Source organism: Colletes latitarsis, chromosome 6 (genome assembly GCF_051014445.1).
Source record: "Colletes latitarsis isolate SP2378_abdomen chromosome 6, iyColLati1, whole genome shotgun sequence".
NCBI lineage: Eukaryota > Metazoa > Arthropoda > Insecta > Hymenoptera > Colletidae > Colletes > Colletes latitarsis.
Genome location: NC_135139.1, coordinates 23,464,360 through 23,483,882, shown reverse-complemented (window position 1 = coordinate 23,483,882; position 19,523 = coordinate 23,464,360). Strand labels below are relative to the sequence as shown.

Genomic DNA, 19,523 nt, shown 5'->3' with positions numbered 1-19,523 from the left:
ATCCATATGTGCATTAGCATCTTAACAGTGGGCACAATTAAGAGGTGTGGGGTCCGTCGCTTCCCGTACTCGCCGCCAGAGGGACCGTTCCTCTCGCAAGCGCTCGACCTTCCTGCGTATATACGCTCCTCGACCGACTCCCGATATCCCGCAAAACACTCAAATCCTATCTTAACCACCCAAACATCCCTCTCACAATGCGCATAAAAACTCCTACATTAATCATTTCCTAACTAACTCTAATACTACCACTCCCATCGCAAGATGCAAGTCATAGAGGTTTTTGAAAGTTTTCCCTCTAACTCCAGTCAGGTAATCTAACATGATAAAACCCCAATATAAAACTAACCAATTAAAATAATTGTCATACGGGAGAAACCCAAAAAAAACCGATATCTCGGCATTCAAAACAGGGACGAAACGCTTTCCCTCTTCTTTCTTTTCCATCTTTCCTACAGGAGCCATAAAGGAGTAATTGTTGGTATATTATAGGAACGTTAAGAAAGGTTTAACGAAGCGTTTTTCACGAAAATCGCAGAGACTATTCGCGAGGGCATCACACTCCCATCGCTAGGAGGATTCTCTATCCGATTCACGGATCTTTGCGAGTCCGCCTTAAGCGGACGCGCGCATGGGTGGAGGTAGAGAGTTCGAGCAAGAGAGAGAGAGCGTGATCGAGCGCGTAACACGAAAATGAGAAAGAAAAGCCAAGGGGGAGTCTCTCGAGGAACACGCGAGGTAAGCGTGTGTAGGAGAGAGAGACGAGGGAAAAGGGACCCGAAAGGGGCAGTGAAGAGGAAGGAGGAAGGAGAATGGGATGCTGCGAGAGAAGCAGGAGAACACAGAGAGTTGTGTGCAGGCGAGAGTGGACGGACGGCATACCACCACTACCGTTTCCTCGCCCCTCCACGATTCTCACCGTCCGTCCGTCTCTCTCGCGACGTGACTTTTACTCGCGGGGGCCCGGCTTTCCTCTCTCTCTCTCTCTACCTTCCTCTCTCTTTCTCTCTCTGTCTCTCTCTCTCTGACCGTGGTCCGTGTGTACGTACGTAGGTTCGGTCGGGTCCGTGGTGGTTCTCCTCGTCTCCGTGAGTCAGGGAGAGGTGCAGCGTCGAGAGCTCGCGAAATGCCAGTGATTCGACGCGACTTCAGCTACGCGCACTACCGAGAGTTTTTCTCCTCGCGAGACGAGGGGACCGCGGCGGCTGGTTTCCCGATGCTCGTTCCTCTGTCCTCCGTAATAAGGGTGGACCCGCGTCGCGACGCCCCGCGCCTCGAGTACGCCACCCTACGCACACGACCGCTTCGTACTTAACGCCGCGCTGCTTCGGCCCTCCGCCTATCGCCGCTGTTCGCCGATAGGACGCTCCACTTTTACAATTTTACTCCTTTTTGCTCGTCTCCCATTATCATAAACGGTACCATCGTTTACCAGTTTTCTCGGCTCTTTCCAACCTCTGTCGGCGTTTATGCACGCTGCTCGCAAGAGATCTTGTTCGTACGGGGGACGACGCGCACGAAACGCTCGGGAATCCGGTGCGTGTGTTACGTGGATGCATCGATGCTACGGATTCGCGAAACGCAGTACGTACCTGTGTCGCGAGAGACGCGCGTCTCGCGCCGTTGTACCTCGGGAACCCTGGATTTTGCAATCGACCAGGATATCGCGCGTCGATTTTAATTCGCTCGAGAACCGACCCGGGGACCGTTTACCGAGCCACGAAGATCGCGTCTCGCGTTTCGTCGACGTTACAGTTCTTACGGTACGCGCGGTGCATCGAGAAAGAATTCCTCGAAGGGCACGAACGGAATACGAAAGAGACAAAGCCTATCTTCTTGCTTTTCTTATTAAATATTTCGTAACCATCGTGTGCTTAGGGCCCGTTTGCTGGTTAGCGAATATCACGAGCTGCGTTTTCAGTGATTCCCGGAGAGTCGACCTTACTCCCTTAACCGGTAGGCTGTTTCAGGCGAACGCGGCGAGTTCCGTGCCAGGGAACTGGTATTATCGCGGAGCATAAATTTTCAACGACGTTCGAATCTCGGTTTTATTTACGAACCACTGGTACCAGACCTTTCGCTTAAACCGCTCGAAATTGTTTCCGATTTTTATTCGGGGGACCGTTTATCGCTCATGGGAATAGACAGATTCCTTTTGAACAGCGATTTTCTTATTGGCAAAAGCAACGGGGCGGTCGAGCGTGCTTTCGAGGCTGCTGGCGGTAACCGTAATCCGTTTTTCCAGCGGCGTACGCGCGACGAGAAAATATTTGATGCAAAATGTAAATAATCGCCGTTGGTGCGCAGTTCGCGTTTGGATGGTTCCGGCGTGGTACAACATGAATGAATCGTGTTCGAGAAGATCGTCGATTCAGTGATTCTTCGTGTCCGTTGGCCACGGTTTGGTGCTTCCCATCGTTACGTGTTCCCGACGTCTGAAAATAATAAATACACCAGTGTGGTGTCGGGAGGAGAGGGTGAAATCAGTGTCGTAATCGTTCGAGGGCGGAGAAAGTATCGTTCAAGATCTTCTCAGCGATTCGAGTGTGCTTTCGGGACGAGCCGTGTACACGGCGAACAACATCTGTGTTCCTCGAACGCATATTAATCGGTACGCGATCCGAAGGATTTCTATCTTCGATCGATTAAACGATACGCGAACCAATTGGTTTCCCGGCCGCCAGGGTCGCCGAGATATAATTTCCCTTGGGTAATAACGTTCCCGCGAAGAGATATCCAAGTACTTTGAGTATTTTAAATTATGGAGAGATAGACGAAGGTTGCTCTCACGTCGAATTTGGGAGGATGATTCGACGCGTCGCGATCGAACGTTGCTCCAGCGATCGAGAGCCGAATCGTTTTTCGTCGGAGGATTCTGGCCGCTCGCGGGACAGCGGCGAGAAGGGAGAAGGACGATGAGGAGGAAGGGGGAGGAACGAAGCGGGAACGGTACGTCGAAAAAGGAAAGCCACGCCGATTTGCGACTGGAAGGCCTCGGAGTTGCACCTTAAGATCTCAGAAACGCGCGAGCGCGAGGAGGCAACCCGAAGACACGAACGAAAAAAAAAGAGCGAGAGGAGATAAGGGACGTAGCAGAAGGACCGAAACGGGGGAATATCCGATTCCGAAAGGGCGATAACGGGGCGGGAACGAAAAACGGAATCGTCGAAGGAATACGTAGATTGGAGATCGTTTGAAATTCTCGAAGCGTCGTCCTCATGAGAATTGCGATACTCGTAGGGAAGGGCCGAACTCATGAGGCCGTTGTCCTTCGAGAACTTGAGGAGGCTCGTGAGCCGCAAGAAGGACCGTAACGAGCCGTCCTTCAAGCGCAGCGAGTCCTTCAAAAGGATATCGATCAGGAAGAGTTACCTGGATCGGGGCAAGCGACGGAACAAGCTCAATCAGAAGAGCCTCGAGACGACCGTGCCGCCTGTCGTCGACTCGAACTCCAACGAGAAGAAGCCTGTCCCGCAGAGCGTAATAAAGGATCAGAAGCCGAAGAAGCTGCAGGACGACACGCTCAGCCGCGAGTCGATCAGCTACGACGAGTGGTTGCAGGGCGTCAGCTCGTCCTCCCGCGAGAAGCTCGACGACAACAGGCAACAGGCCAAGAACAAGATCTCAAAGTTCGCGAAACAGAACGAGACAGCCGACCACGTGGCCGAGGATCTCAAGGTCCTCGAGCTGGACGCGTCGCCGGTGTTGCCCTCGAAGCCCTTCAGAGCTTCCAGCGAGACGATCCAGGAGAAGACCGGCCAACAGGAAATCCTGCAAGCCCAGGAGCCCTCGATCGAAGGACCACCGAGCGTCAGCATCAGCCTCGGCAGGATCTGGAGGGACGCCGTACCGGTGCCCTACCCCAAATCTTCCGGACCCTCGGTTCACCATTCGTTGGACAGCGCGCTGAAGGAGAGAAAACCTCAGCCCACGGTCGCCAGGACGGTGTCCGCTCCGGAGAAGAGCGTCGTCGGGAAGGATGTCTCCTCCGCGTTTGGATTCTCCCTCAGGATCGCCAGACTAGCCGATTTTCGTGCAGGGTTACTATCACTCGATTGTTCAAACTAGCTTCCGTCGACGATGAAATTGGGAAAAATCATAGATTTTTACTCGGCTCAAAGTTTCATTTTCACAGGGTGCATACAACCCCTGTTAATTACTTCCTACAAAGCTCCCTTGCGTTTTCCATCGGTCTTAGTATTATACAATAACATTTTGTAACACGACACTCGTCGTAGAATCGAATAGAAGCAAGCAGAATTTTCGCCAATTTCATCGGTCGAGGGTACCCGACACGGGCCTGAATTCGATGTGTGACGTGGCTTCAGGGGCACGAGGAACGGTTTCTTTAACCGAAGGGCGCAGAAGCCGTCGCCCAGCGTGAGCAGCGAGGGTTACTTCAAGAGAACGAACGCCTCGAGGAGGTCGAGTTCTCGACGCCGCGGAAAACGTAGCTCCCAGAGAGCCAGGAAGTCCGAGCATCAGCGGCCTATCAGCCCCGTGTGGTTCGTTCCGCCGGAAAGACGTCGCTCGAGACGTCAGAGGCGAGTCTGGCGGGAGATCAGATACTTTCCCGAGAGCGAGGTTCCCATGGTCGAGAGGATCGACGACTACTCGTCGAATCTCTCGGACGATCAGTTCGACGACTTGAAGCTGCTGCTCTCCGGTGACTTCAACGACAGACGGGACGACGGGGCCCTGAACTCTCTGGTCTCGTCATCTCTGGGCTCGTTTTCCGCCGCGTCCTCCGCGTCCTCGGCCTGTCCCGCGCCCAAGATCAGCGACTTCAACGAGGACAAGCTCTTCTCCGAGGAGCTACGCACCAGCGGTCTCCTCGCGCGCAGAACCACCTGGCGGCCCGCGACCTCCAACTACTTCGCCAGCAACCAGTTCCTCAGCTTCCTGTCGAGGGGTTCGAGCAATCTTATCGGCAAGGAGAAGTCGAGGAACGAGACGATGTATTACAGGTGTCTGTCGTCCACCGACAGCGAGACCGAGGACGAGCCTGGCCACTACGAGCGAAGAAAGAACTCTCACGCGGCCCAGAAGCAGCATCTCAAGAGACAAAAGTCAGGCGTCAGGAGGAGACCGCTCAGACGGAAGTCCCAGCTACGGAAGGCTTCCGGGCAGCCGGTGTTCCTCGTACGAAAGTGCTCGTCGTTGAGGAAGAGACCCAGTAAGACCAGAGATATATCGTATCGACGCGTTGGCCTCTGACAGATATTTTCGAGACCTCGAACACCCCTGGTAGCAACCCTTTAGAAACGATTACGCGGGAACTTCGTTCCCTCTAAATATCCGTAAAGGGCCCTGTCTGTGTATCGCGATCGAAGGGTTAATCGTCGACTACGATGTCAATGTCCTAGGCCGCGGGTGAAGCGTGGAGCGGTCGTTTAATAGGGGCAGGACTCGGCATCTCTCCAGCAGAGAAATTCTCCGTCCGCGCGGTAACTATAACTCGACCGTGCAATAATTCCCTTGGACGTGTTCGCGTTCTAAGGTCTGGCTGCGCGCAATATGCACTTTGCTCCAAGGACCAGTCGATCCGCGTGCCGATAATTTTAACTAGCGGTTAGATAGCCCGAAGAGATACAGCCGCGCTTCGCTTGCTCGACCAGCGTCCAACGTTCGAGCTCGCGCGCGAAACGCTCCACCACTATTCCCGGACGAGGATTCGTCTCGAAGTCGGGAATCAACTAATCCCTCCGCGTTCTCTTCCGCCTCGTGACCGAGCGTCCTGCATTTTTATCCCGTCCTTACAACGCTGATCGTTTCGCCTCTCACGCGGCGAGGCGTCCATACTTTCTACGCTGCATTTTTCCGAAAATCATTAGGTTGCGTAACAAGTTCGTTCGCATTTTCGTGGAAGAAAATGCAGCTAGTTTGGTACCGAAAGTTGCCAATCAAAATTGGTTAATGCGTCTTCGTTGATACATCTACTGCACCGTGATCTCTGGAGAACCATTGGTAGTAGAACGTGAATCGGTTTGAGAACAATTGCGTTGCGTGTCTCGTTAGGAAAGTATCTTCAGCATCGATGCTTCCGTTCCGAGGCGTTACGAATCTTGCGGAATATCTCGTTTCATTAGGTTTTTACGTATGTCCGTGGAAAAATGTATGGAGTAAAAAGTGACAGGAACACGTAAGACGCGCGATTGTTCTTGAAGAAATTGATAACGATCGCTAGGCAGCGGCTCTTGGAAGTTTCTTCGTAGGACGCCGCGCGTACGCTCGGGATCGTTGAAAGAAATTTAACGACAACTCCGTGTAACCTAGTTACGTTCTGTATCGGTGCTCGCGGTTGGAAAAATCGTGTCTCGGCCGTTAACCGATCGATTCTAAGCATTTTCTCGAGTTACGAGGCGTGACGCCGCGCCGGCATACCGACCCGTTTCGCGTCGCCCAAGACACGTGGGCTGGCTCGTTGCATGCAGAAATTTACAATGCACCTACCCTGTAGAATTTCATGAACGAAAAACACGTTCGTTTCGTTCCCATCGACGTGAATCATCGTCGCGAGATACCTTTCATATCTTATATTTACTCGTTAAAACGGATAAAGATCGAGAGATTTTTACTTTAAAGCTCCTCGTACAGATATTCCTTTAATAGCGTTTAATCCTTCGCGTGGAAGCACATTCCATCAGAATTCAACGTTGGAATGTCGATATACAGGGTGTTCGGCACCCCAGGGAACAAATTTAACGGGGGATTCTGGAGGCCAAAATAAGACGAAAATCAAGAATGCCAATTTGATGATGAAGGCTTCGTTAAGAAGTCATTAACAATTAAATTTAACAATTTCAAATCGTCCTGGAAAAATTGTTTTTGATTGCGGGGGTCAATTACAATCATTTTTGGTGAATAGACATACCCCCGAAATCCTACCCACTATCTAGAAAAAAATTCGAAAAGCTGTGAAATTTTTCGACGAAATTAAAATATTTCAAATCGTTCTGAAAAAAATATTGTTAACTGTGGGGGTCAATTACAATCATTTTTGGTGAATAGACATACCCCCGAAATCCTACCCACTATCTAGAAAAAAATTCGAGAAGGTGTGAAATTTTTCGAAGAAATTAAAATATTTCAAATCGTTCTGAAAAAAATATTGTTAGCTGTGGGGGTCAATTACAATTATTTTTGGTGAATAGACATACCCCCGAAATCTTACCCACTTTCTAGAAAAAAATTCGAGAAGCTGTGAAATTTTTCGACGAAATTAAAATATTTCAAATCGTTCTGAAAAAAATATTGTTAGCTGTAGGGGTCAATTACAATCATTTTTGGTGAACAGACATACCCCCGAAATCTTACCCACTTTCTAGAAAAAAATTCGAGAAACTGTGAAATTTTTCGACGAAATTAAAATATATCAAATCGTTCTGAAAAAAATATTGTTAGCTGTGGAGGTCAATTACAATCATTTTTGGTCATTACACATACCCCCGAAATCCTGCGCATTTGTGAGAAAAATATTGAGTACACGCGGAACTTTAAACGTTAATAACTTTTTAACGAAGCGTCCATCAACAAGTAGGTATTCTTGATTTTCGTCTTATTTTAGCCTCTAGAATCGCCCATTAAAATTTTTCCCAGGGGTGGCTGAACACCCTGTATGTAGTGCACTTAAGAAATTTCCACTTTTTCATAAATCAACGATTCGTAATCGTCGCGTGTTTTGGTTTCCACTTTCAGTATCGCTGGTTGCTACGAGCCCGTTTCTTTCGCTCGTCGAAATTCTATTGCACCCGTCGACGGTAACAAAACGATCGTGGTAATTAGTTCTAGAGCAGTTTGCAGGGATTAGCATAATTAGGAGGGCTCGGAATGTCCAACGCTCGGGAAATTTCATTGCTCGCGTACGACGAGGTCGCCTCGAACCAGGCGTCTCCTTTTCCGACTCGCATTCGCGAATTATCGGCGTCGATTTCTAACGTTGGAACGAATAGCTGGACGCGTTCACCGATCGTCCTCGGAATTCCTCGCGTCTCGTGCCGCAACGCGAGAACAAATTACTCCGAACGGGATCAGGCGCGAGGAGCTATCGAAAGACGTCCTTTTTCGGCCCGTCGATGGAAATCGGTTCGAGAAATTGCAGTTGGGAAATTGAGATCTTTCTTATTTAGTCACTGGTTCGGGAGCAAGGTAATTCAGCGCGCGGGGGGATCCCCTTGTTTCTCCTATTTTCGAGAAAGACACGCGACGCGGCAATTACGCCTGCTGGTAAACGCGACGAAATAACACGATTTTTACGGCGAATAAATGTTTATCGATTTGTTGTTCCAGGGGACATAACGCAAAAGGGGTACGAAAAGAAACGGACGCGTCTGCTTCAACAGTATGCCTCGAAGCAGCTGGGTAAGTCTGACTTTTCCTTTTTGCTCGCAAGAAACCTTAGCGAACATCATGCTCATCATCATTTTCATTCTTACCGAATCAGCGCGCGCGTGCGGACGAGAAGCTCCGATTTACGCGCTGTTTCCTGCCTCGTGTTCGCGAACGTTTTACTTTTACCGTGGAAAAATCCTCTTATTCTATTTATCGACTCGCTTTCCAACCATTCAAGTCGTTCTTATCGTTACAAATTACCATTCATACGAATTACAGTCGACCCCGAAATTCGACCCTCGAGTGGACTCTCAGTCTCAACCGAATTATTTTATATTGATTTTCACTTTCTTAGATAAATTTTCAAATAATCACTTTGACATATATTAAGCAGTTATTAGTTTAAACTTAAAAGTAACAAAGATCATGCATAAACTTAGATATTCTCGGCCTGTGGACTTATGGGGGCGTCGAGCAGTCGATGATCCACGGCGAACGGAGTTAATTCGCTTAATGGGGCTCGAGAAGAAGCGCGAAGGGTTTAATCGTTTATTTCCTCCGCTGGTCGGGGTCAAAAGCTTCTCGAATCCCGAGTTCTTGTTTCTGTTTCGGAAAGCTTCTCGTCCTCGCGCTCGTATTGCGCCACATCCAGACGCAACAACCGATCTCTTGGTCGTCGTTGCGTCGTAATATTAATTGCGTTCCGATTCTCAAGAGACGCGCGGGCTTGCTTTCCGCGCACAATGCCGACAGATGCAATCGTAATGGGAATAAACGGAGGAACGAGCGGACACGGCCGCGTGATCCCCGCCTCGAGCACCGTTTTTCATCCGTCACCTTCCACCGGTTTTCCTCTCTTGCGCAATCGCCTTATCGCTCCTCGTGAACCTGGTAAAGATTTTTTCCATCGATCTAACGACCGTATCTCGCTATCCTGACACTCCTTGCGCGCTCGTTTCGCAATTCAGAAACGCGTGCCACCGACACGACACCCCGAATCTCTTTGATCCCTGCTGGAGACACGTCTTTGCGTTTCTTTCGTTTTCTCAACAGCCACGGAAAAGTACTTTATTACAATATGGCGGGTGTAAGTCACAGTTTAGTTATTCTGCTTAAAATGACCTTTTGCATTCGTTGTTTAAAAAGAAAATCATTCAGATGGGCTTGTTCCACTGTTTCGAAAACGGTGGTTCGAGTTCCACGGTTGTTAAGTTTCGCAAGTAAGGGGCGTACGTGTCCATTATTTTCTACTGTGCGAATCTGCAAAGCTTTGGGGGATATTAGTGGCTCGAACACCTTGGAGGATGTTCCTTGTTAGTCGCGCCTTCGTCTGGAGTTGCGATCGAACCGTTGCAATCGATTACAACGAACATACTGTTTAACTGTACCTGCATGCGGAAGAGTCACTTCCGCGTCATCCGCTCGTTATACGCGACGCACGTTTGCTATTGTCGTGCACGGGACTCGGGGCCAAAGGCGCTTGCAACTTTCACGAATCCTGGAACCGTCGTTGGAAAAATAGAAAGAAATCGTTTTGAATTGCTCGAACCACGCCGTTGCTGACCCGTTCCTTTTACCGTGAATCTTCGAACCGTGCCGGTTGCATTATGGCAATAATGGTTTCTTGCTCGTTGCAGTTCGTTGGGTAGCCTCATTCGGCCATTATGACGCATTGTTCTTGGCGATGAGAACTAATTCGATTATTGTTTTCGAGTTTGCAATCTATCGTGGCATCGAATGCTTCGATATCCAAGTACGAATCGAATTCAAGTACCTATTCTATACCCAAAACATCGATTAAAATATATCTGTGTTAGAATTCCACGTATTTTTAAACGATTTCATAGAGGCAAAGTAAGTTATACGATCTTGGAGCATCGATATAGAGTTTTAAAAGAGTTACTTCGAAGCGCGATAGAAAGAAGCAATATTTCGTACGTGGCAACTTAATTTTAATTCCATCTAACGGCGTAACGCATACGCTGAATAATACATACTTGTAACAAGTATCGTCGGGCGCGTTATTAACTCAGGAATGGTCGACACGCGTGTTTCACTCCAAGTATTATTCAAAATAGAAAAACACGAGCGAGACTAAAACTAATTAACCCTCGTATGCTGGATCGTTTTGACCTAGGTAAAGTCGTTTCCGTATTCTTCGTTCGAGTAGGAGCGACCGTTTAATTGCATTCAGTTTGGTTTGACATTCTTTCGTATCTCTAACTGTTTTAGAGATATATACAGGGTGTGTTCGGCCACCTCTGGGAAAAATTTTAATGGGGGATTCTAGAGGCCAAAATAAGACGAAAATCAAGAATATAAATTTCTTGACTGAGGCTTTGTTAGAAAGTTATTAACAATTAAATTCAAAAACTTCAAATCATTCTGGAAAAATTATTTTCGGTTGCGAGGGGCAATTACGATTATTTTTGGTGAATAGACGCACCATCGAATTCCTACGCATTTTTGAGAAAAAAATTCGGGTAGGTGCTGAAATTTTTTGACGAAAAAAAATTTGTTCAAATCGTTTTAAAAAAATTATATTTGGATGCGGGGGTCAATTACAATCATGTTTGATCATTACACATACCCCCGAAATCGTACGCATTTTCGAGATAAAAATTCCTTACCGAAAATCTAATTAGATGCCTAAATTTTTCGACGAAAAAAAAGTAATTTCAAATCGTTCTGAAAAAAATATTGTTAGCTGTGGGAGTCAATTACAATCAATTTTGGTCATTACACATACCCTCGAAATCTTACCCACTTTCTAGAAAAAAATTCGAGAAGGTGTGAAATTTTTCGACAATATTAAAATATTTCAAATCGTTCTGAAAAAAATATTGTTAGCTGTGGGGGTCAATTACAATCATTTTTGGTGAATAGACATACCCCCGAAATCCTGCGCATTTTCAAGAAAAAAATTCAGAACGGGTGGAACTTTAAACGTTAATAACTTTTTAACGAAGCCTTCATTAACAAATTGATATTCTTGATTTTCGTCTTATTTTGGCCTCTAAAATCCCCCATTAAAATTTTTCCCACGAGTGGTCGAACACCCTGTATATAAATATAATATATGCAGTTGCATCGACGAAGTTTGCACGAATCTAACTGGGAAACTAGCAGAGCGCGTTATTTACGTCATCGTATGAAAAAAGAAACAGAAAGACGTGTCTTTGAGTACTGGTTCGAGAAAACAGGTGTTTTACAGTTTGTGCCTCCTCCCCGCCGACGATTTATCTTGGCGTTTGATTCACGACTGTCCCAAGAGGTACACGTAACCGCGAACAAAAGGTAGCTTCCACCTGAGGACATATTACGTATAACCGGTGATTATCCCGTCACAGCATTGTATTCGCTGCTTCATCGGTTACAATAACGTTTCGTTGTCGTTTTTGAATGCCTTCCGACAATACGACCCGGGTCAACGGTTCATGGATTCCCGTGTCCCCTGCACGCGATAGAAGCGCGTTCGCGGCACGCTGCTCGAAACGCTCGAGATTATTGAGTCGTAGCTATTCTTTTTTATATACGTCGAGCAATATCTAGCGTCGTCGAGTAAAGAAAAGCGCATTTAATAACGATTTCAAAGTAGCGAGACAAGTCATTTCCTTCGTTACACGGTTGTTCAACAAGGAGGGGCCCCGAGGCCTGACGCTCACTTTCCGAAGAGGTTTTGGGCATAGACGATATTTAACATTACAGTTATTAGCAGATACTCATCTACAGAAACAGATTTATTTTACATCGATGGTCACCGCATTATCAAGGTTCGACCACGAGGATGAAATTCGAGCAGATCGTGACCGCGAGCGTGCGAAATAATTGCGAAACGCTTTGCAAGGTCCAGGCAGAGGCAAGAAGCGAGTTTCCCCGACGCGAGCGGTCTCATTTTGAATTATTAGAACCGCTTGTACGCGTAACCGGGTAGCTGGGCGTAAACGCGGAGTGGAAAACGACGCGTTTCTCCCTCGTTTGAGAATCGGAACGGGAAAGAGTGCGGCGTAGGTAGAGCGTGGGGGAGTCTGGAGGGTGGCTTTAGCATATGCACGTGTGTGGCGCACAGGGGCTGGAAACGATGGAGGAGGTGTCGGCGTCCTCGGTATCGAAAGGGTCGAGAGAACGGGGTATGGAAGCGGTGGTGGTGGAGGTGTCGGTGTCGGCGTCGGCGTCGGCGTCGGTATCGGTGTCGGTGGCCGACCACAGCCACGTGCACGCCGCACGCAACGTCGCGTCACGCACAACGAGAAGCGCTATCATTCAGGTAGCGCGACGCATTGCACGATTCAACGTTTTTATACATATCTTTCTACTCTTGCCTCTTACCACGCCTAGAGAACAATTAGAGTTCTAGATGCGGGTCATGCGGGATCTATTGGCTACCTGCATCGGCGACCCAACGATTTAGCTATTAGAGACGCTCTTAGTACTGTCGTGCACCAATTGGTTTCACTAGGAACACATATCGTTGTCATTAGCCGTTGGGATGCGTTGGTATGTTCGCCGACCAGTGTGCATTTTTGACTGTGTGACACTCCCACCCCCTCACGTAGCTTTATGTTTCATTATCCCTTGTTTGTTTATGTTATCAATCGAATCCCTTGTGTTCTCATTCTCCAGTTTAACCGACTCGAGTTTTACGGGCGAAATCCATTCGACGTTGAAGTCTGACTTCCGATCAAAGTTTCATTATTAAGAGGCGAGAAGTGATATTTGATTATCTTTTTACAAGCGTAAGAGTTCGGTGAAACTTCTCGCCACTTTCCACGTATATTCTTTAACGTTTCAAGATGCAAATATTTTTTTTAGCTGTTGCTTTTTTGGCTGTCGAGCGTGGCGGAGATCGCGGCATCGGGCAAAGAGTTGTCTTCGCGCGGGAGGAGAAAAATTTTTTTTTTTTATTAGAAAGGCAAGCGACAGACAGGGAGAGCCGCGAATAGCTGTCAGGCCGTCGAGCACTCGTTGGATAATTGCGATGCCGTTGGTCCTTGTCTTAATTAAGCGTGGGCACCCTCGGGCTGAGGCTCTTCGCGCCACTCGTTGGCGAATTTTTTTTTTTTTCGCGAATTCAATCCCCCGGCACCGCCGCGATCACGAACGAGTTTTTTCTTTTTTTTATCGCGAGAGAGTCGCGGAAAGAAGGAATTCGAGTCACGCTGGGAGCAGAAATTTTGCAAGAAGTCAGATTTCCATCCGAGAAATGTACATAGAAACTTTTGCATCTCGTAGATCCGTAATTGATCCTGCTTCGCGGGGGAAATAGTTACCAACATGCGTGTAAATAGCGTGAATATGTTTCAGCGAAACTGCGTTACATTTTGACTCGGTCATCGGGATCCTGTGTTGTGAGTGTGCACGGTTTAGATCATTATCCACGCACGTAGATATATCATGTAACCATTAATCGTGCTTTGTCGAACGAGCCAAAGGATTCGTTTAACCGATTATATTTCGCATTATCGATTTAGTTGGCTTTTACTTTTTTCACGAATACTTTCCATTACCAACCGATCTTACGCGTCCGCTCTACGAAGTCAGAATTTGCTCGTAGAGCGAGCTCGGATCGTAGGCTTAAGCCATCATCGTATCACGTTTCACGATTCATCCCATAATTAATATCAGTAATCCGTAAATCGTCATTCTCATCAGTAGTGTTCAGACGTACGTGCTTACTCAATCTCTTCGTGTTCTATGTGGAGTACAATAACGTTTTGTTCTTAAAATGTGTAATCGTTGTACCGTAAATAATGACTGGAATTGTTACGTAACGCTTTGTATGGGATTGTATCTACCGCTCTGAACGGGTGACTTTTGCAAGAGTGTACATCGAGAAATCCCGGGTGAAAAAAGGAGTTTTACTTTCGGAGTAGCACGGATCTCGAAGAGGTTGACACGTTTTTATTGAATGTAGCTCGCTTGCTTGTAATCCCCCTTTCGTACCGATTCGAGCGGAGACGCTTTTACACCTTAGATACCTTTGTAATTCGACTTAGCCGGGACCGGTTGTTCCACCTTCGGCCGACTCGAGATCGCAAGTAGCCATTCGTCGACATTCTTGCGACTCGACTTCAACGTTACTCGATACAGTCATGGACTTGCCCGCGACACCTTGATTTTTCCGCGTTGGTCATTAGTCGACTCGTGGGTTGGAACATTGATCCGGGATTCCGATAAGTTCTCTTCTGTGTCCTGTTCGGACCACGATCGCGAGGACTCGTGACAACGTTTCAAAGATGGCTTACCAGATTTCGATTACTTTCTTCCCCTCGTTTTCATATTTATTTTCTTTTTTTTTTTAAGTTGCCAATGATTTCGTGACCAGTCTTAAAAATGCACAAAATCATATTTCACTGCGCGTGCCACTGCAGTCATTCGGTGCAGGAAAATTCCTAGAGATAGATCGGACGATCTATCGTCCTTTGTACCGTTCTTCGCGTCTCCGAGAGCTGAGAAAGTTCAAATTACGTCGCGTCACAGACCCACCTCCTCGTCCGACCTCCCCCGCGCCAGTGCAGGGCTCCGAACAATCGATAAAAGGTGAAATCGTCGCAGCTTCCGAAGGTGGAACGACCTCCGATCGTCGTTCAGGGTCTAAAGAAACGATTCTACCGTCGAACGCGCGACTCCAATTTCATCCAGTTTGCAGGCGATTCGAGACAAATGGAACTCTTTCTCCGCTCTGTTAAACTCTTACTTCCAACCTCGACATTGAACGAAACTTGATTCGCGAAAGATAAATGAAACCTATTTATATAAAATAGGCCTAGTTTCAACGTGGCCACGATCTTAGTAGTCGTAAACAGCCGTAAAATGGCGCGAAACGGAGTCGTTTCTTTGGGTCGGTTCGATTAGAAGATACAGTTTCGCTGGAAGGAACGAAACGCGTTAGCTCCCCTGTCGATCCTCGTAGACCTCCTTTCTTTGTCTATGTGGCGTTGTTGTTGTTGTGTTGCATGCAGGAGGCCGGCTAGTACCTGGCGGGATCGCCAGTCCCCCGGGATCTGGCGGCTCGACCGGAAACACCGGGAATTCGAACTCGGCGGCTGCGAGACGCGGCAATCGCAGACTCACGCGCAATGAGAGCCGCTATCATTCCGGTGAGTACACGACACAGCTGGACGATCAAACGGTCTAAAGCGACGAAAAAAAGCGTTTAACGGGTCCTTAACCCTCGGACGACGTCGACTATGCGCGTATTATCGTTTACGCTAATGTACACCATAGTCGCGAGCCGATCCTCCGTTTACACGATTGGCGTCGTTCCGTGCCATCTTTGGCTTCGTCCTGCTCACGAAAATTACCGGGTTTTGCTCTTCGACATCCACCAGGTGGTCCTACCGGAGTTCCTCGTCCCTGAAACACAAAAAACAGTTTAGTATTACGATACTTGAACGTTCCTGTGTGTATTTTTTGTTTTCAGACATATTTGTTGCGTGTCTTTTGCTTTGTCCGTAGATGCTTTTCGATTTAAATTGCAAAACCATTCGAATTTTAAAAGCAACCGAGACTGTCGTCGCTGTCCAAGGGTTAATACAGCAACCGTAGAAACTAAAACGCGACAGATTCTCGATCAGCAAAATGCCATTTTAAAGAATCTTGTAACCGAGAATAGTTTCTTCATTCGTTGCAATATTTATTTTAGCTTATGTTAATTAAGCTTCGCGCTCGTAGAATTGTTTTCAGCAACGTCGCCCCCGAAAATTGAGTCTTCTTTTTTCTCGCGCGAATTCGTTGCGAAATTGCGGGTCGATCAAATCGAGGAGATTCATCGGGGCTGATCGAGAGTACGTCGCGCGTTAATTAGACGTTAATAAAAAGATATCGGCGAAGACCAATTATTGGAGCCTAAACGGGTAGTAATTCCGCTACACTCGGAACGCTTGAAAAATCGTAACTCTTGTTCAAGTAATTGCGCAACATTAAGCTCGGAAATATGCTTTGCGAGTGCGAGGAATGTGCTTTCGGCGCGAGTGCTTTCTGCTCTGATAAAGCGTTTCCTGCGTCGAACGCGTGCAATTACTTTTGAGCAAATCGCGGAGTCAATAGCCGCGAGTTGCAAAGAAACCGGTTGGGTTTTCCGGGCAACAATGGTATGCACCGTTGAGAATTCCGTCGTATTGTAAATCCGGAATGTTTGCCTGTAATTGCACGATCCCCTTCGATCCCCTTACTGTTCGTAAAAAGGATTCGTGCCACCCTTGATCGTTCGACCAGCGTAGCATTTTCCCTACCGATCGCTTGCCAAGCACTATTCGACGGGCGTAAGGGAACAATTTTTAGCAGAGTCGGGCAAATTTCATTCGCGGATAACGAATAAAAATTAGATTTATTCATCTACCGACCCCCCACACCCCCTTCCCTACCCCTATTACTTGCGAATAAAATTTTCCCAACTCTGTCCATTAGGTAATGTACACGGTGGTTCGTTCGTTTTCGTCGCCCCAGGTAAGCTTTTTTTTTATTTTTAACACGTTCACTGCCACGCCTGTTTTCCATATCTAGAAATATCGACGTTTGTTCCGATTTTAGCGTGACACGTAAACACAAAAAATTCTCGATGGTGCACTCGTCATTGTATACCGTTCCCAATAACGTTGTTTAAATATTTATGAACAATATGGTACGTTCGAAAGGAAAGTTGTGACCACCGTGTATCAACATGATTTCATATTTGTTCAACGGTGCAAACGTCAACCCTTTGCACTCGGAGACTTTCTTCGATCACCTACTACGCGAGTCAAGCACAATTTCCTACGAAATAAATAGTAAATACACAAAGCAAACATGTTCTATACAGGGTGTTCAGTCACCCCTGGGAAAAATTTTAATGGGAGATTCTGGAGACCAAAATAAGACGAAAATCAAGAATATCAATTTCTTGACTGAGGCTTCGTTAGTAAGTTATTAAAAAATTAAATGAAAACATTTCAAATCGTTCTGAAAAAATTATTTTCGGTTGCGGGGGTCAATTACAATCATTTTTGGTGAATAGACATACCCCCGAAATTCTACCCACTTTCTAGAAAAAAATTCGAGAAGGTGTGAAATTTTTCGACAAAATTAAAAAATTTAAAATCATACTAAAAAAATTATATTTAGTTGCAGGGGTCAATTACAAGCATTTTTGGTCAATAGACATACCCCCGAAATCCTACCCACTTTCTAGAAAAAAATTCGAATAGATACTGAAATTTTTCGACAAAATTAAAAAATTTCAAATCATACTAAAAAAATTATATTTAGTTGCAGGGGTCAATTACAAGCATTTTTGGTCAATAGGCATACCCCCCAAATCCTATCCACTTTCTAGAAAAAAATTCGAGAAGGTGTGAAATTTTTCGACAAAATTAAAAAATTTCAAATCATACTAAAAAAATTATATTTAGTTGCAGGGATCAATTACAAGCATTTTTGGTCAATAGGCATACCCCCCAAATTCTATCCACTTTCTAGAAAAAAATTCGAGAAGGTGTGAAATTTTTCGACAAAATTAAAAAATTTCAAATCATACTAAAAAAATTATATTTAGTTGCAGGGGTCAATTACAAGCATTTTTGGTCAATAGACATACCCCCCAAATCCTATCCACTTTCTAGAAAAAAATTCGAGAAGGTGTGAAATTTTTCGACAAAATTAAAAAATTTCAAATCATACTAAAAAAATTATATTTAGTTGCAGGGGTCAATTACAAGCATTTTTGGTCAATAGACATACCCCCGAAATTCTACCCACTTTCTAGAAAAAAATTCGAATAGTGAAATTTTTCGACAAAATTAAAAAATTTCAAATCATACTAAAAAAATTATATTTAGTTGCAGGGGTCAATTACAAGCATATTTGGTCAATAGACATACCCTCCAAATCCTATCCACTTTCTAGAAAAAAATTCGAGTAGGTACTAAAATTTTTAGACGAAATTGAAAAATTTCAAATCGTTCTAAAAAAATTATTTTCGGTTGCGGGGGTCAATTACAAGCATTTTTGGTCAATAGACATACCCCCAAAATCCTATCCACTTTCTAGAAAAAAATTCGAGAAGGTGTGAAATTTTTCGACAAAATTAAAAAATTTCAAATCGTTCTAAAAAAATTATTTCTAGTCGCAGGGGTCAATTACAATCATGTTTGGTCAATATACATACCCCCGAATTCCTACCCAGTTTCGAGAAAAAAATTCAGGAAGGTGGGCAAATTTTTCGACAAAATTAAAAAATTTCAAATCGTTCTAAAAAAATTATTTCTAGTCGCAGGGGTCAATTAAAATCATATTTGGTCAATAGACATACCCCCGAATTCCTACCCAGTTTCGAGAAAAAAATTCAGGAAGGTGGGCAAATTTTTCGACAAAATTAAAAAATTTCAAATCGTTCTAAAAAAATTATTTCTAGTCGCAGGGGTCAATTACAATCATGTTTGGTCAATATACATACCCCCGAATTCCTACCCAGTTTCGAGAAAAAAATTCAGGAAGGTGGACAAATTTTTCGTCGAAATTTAAAAATTTCAAATCGTTCTAAAAAAATTATTTTTAGTCGCAGGGGTCAATTACAATCATGTTTGGTCAATATACATACCCCCAAATTTCTACCCAGTTTCGAGAAAAAAATTCAGGAAGGTGGACAAATTTTTCGTCGAAATTTAAAAATTTCAAATCGTTCTAAAAAAATTATTTCTAGTCGCGGGGGTCAATTACAAGCATTTTTGGTCAATAGACATACCCCCAAAATCCTATCCACTTTCTAGAAAAAAATTCGAGAAGGTGTGAAATTTTTCGACAAAATTAAAAAATTTCAAATCATACTGAAAAAATTATATTTAGTTGCAGGGATCAATTACAAGCATTTTTGGTCAATAGACATACCCCCGAAATTCTATCCACTTTCTAGAAAAAAATTCGAGGTGTGAAATTTTTCGACAAAATTAAAAGATTTCAAATCATACTAAAAAAATTATATTTAGTTGCAGGGGTCAATTACAAGCATTTTTGGTCAATAGACATACCCCCCAAATCCTATCCACTTTCTAGAAAAAAATTCGAGAAGGTGTGAAATTTTTCGACAAAATTAAAAAATTTCAAATCATACTAAAAAAATTATATTTAGTTGCAGGGGTCAATTACAAGCATTTTTGGTCACATGACATACCCCCGAAATCCTACCCACTTTCTAGAAAAAAATTCGAATAGTGAAA

General features: G+C 45.3%; 1 protein-coding gene across 14 annotated transcripts in view; it reads left to right on the top strand.

Moving 5' to 3' along the window:
• Dip2 (disco-interacting protein 2) overlaps window positions 1-19,523 on the top strand; it is a 48,166-nt gene that overhangs the window by 9,980 nt on the left and 18,663 nt on the right. For 3 of the 14 annotated variants that reach the window (XM_076767014.1, XM_076767012.1, XM_076767010.1), the window contains exons 1-7: window positions 1,144-1,278; window positions 2,246-4,040; window positions 4,329-5,176; window positions 8,290-8,361; window positions 12,401-12,598; window positions 15,294-15,431; window positions 16,741-16,779. In XM_076767014.1, coding sequence (XP_076623129.1) covers window positions 3,256-4,040; window positions 4,329-5,176; window positions 8,290-8,361; window positions 12,401-12,598; window positions 15,294-15,431; window positions 16,741-16,779 — 2,080 coding nt within the window. In that variant the 5' untranslated portion in view covers window positions 1,144-1,278; window positions 2,246-3,255. Of the gene's footprint in view, window positions 1-1,143; window positions 1,279-1,910; window positions 4,041-4,328; window positions 5,177-8,289; window positions 8,362-12,400; window positions 12,599-15,293; window positions 15,432-16,740; window positions 16,780-19,523 lie in introns of those variants that run through there. The other 11 variants (XM_076767015.1, XM_076767013.1, XM_076767017.1 and 8 more) reach the window with 10 other exon arrangements.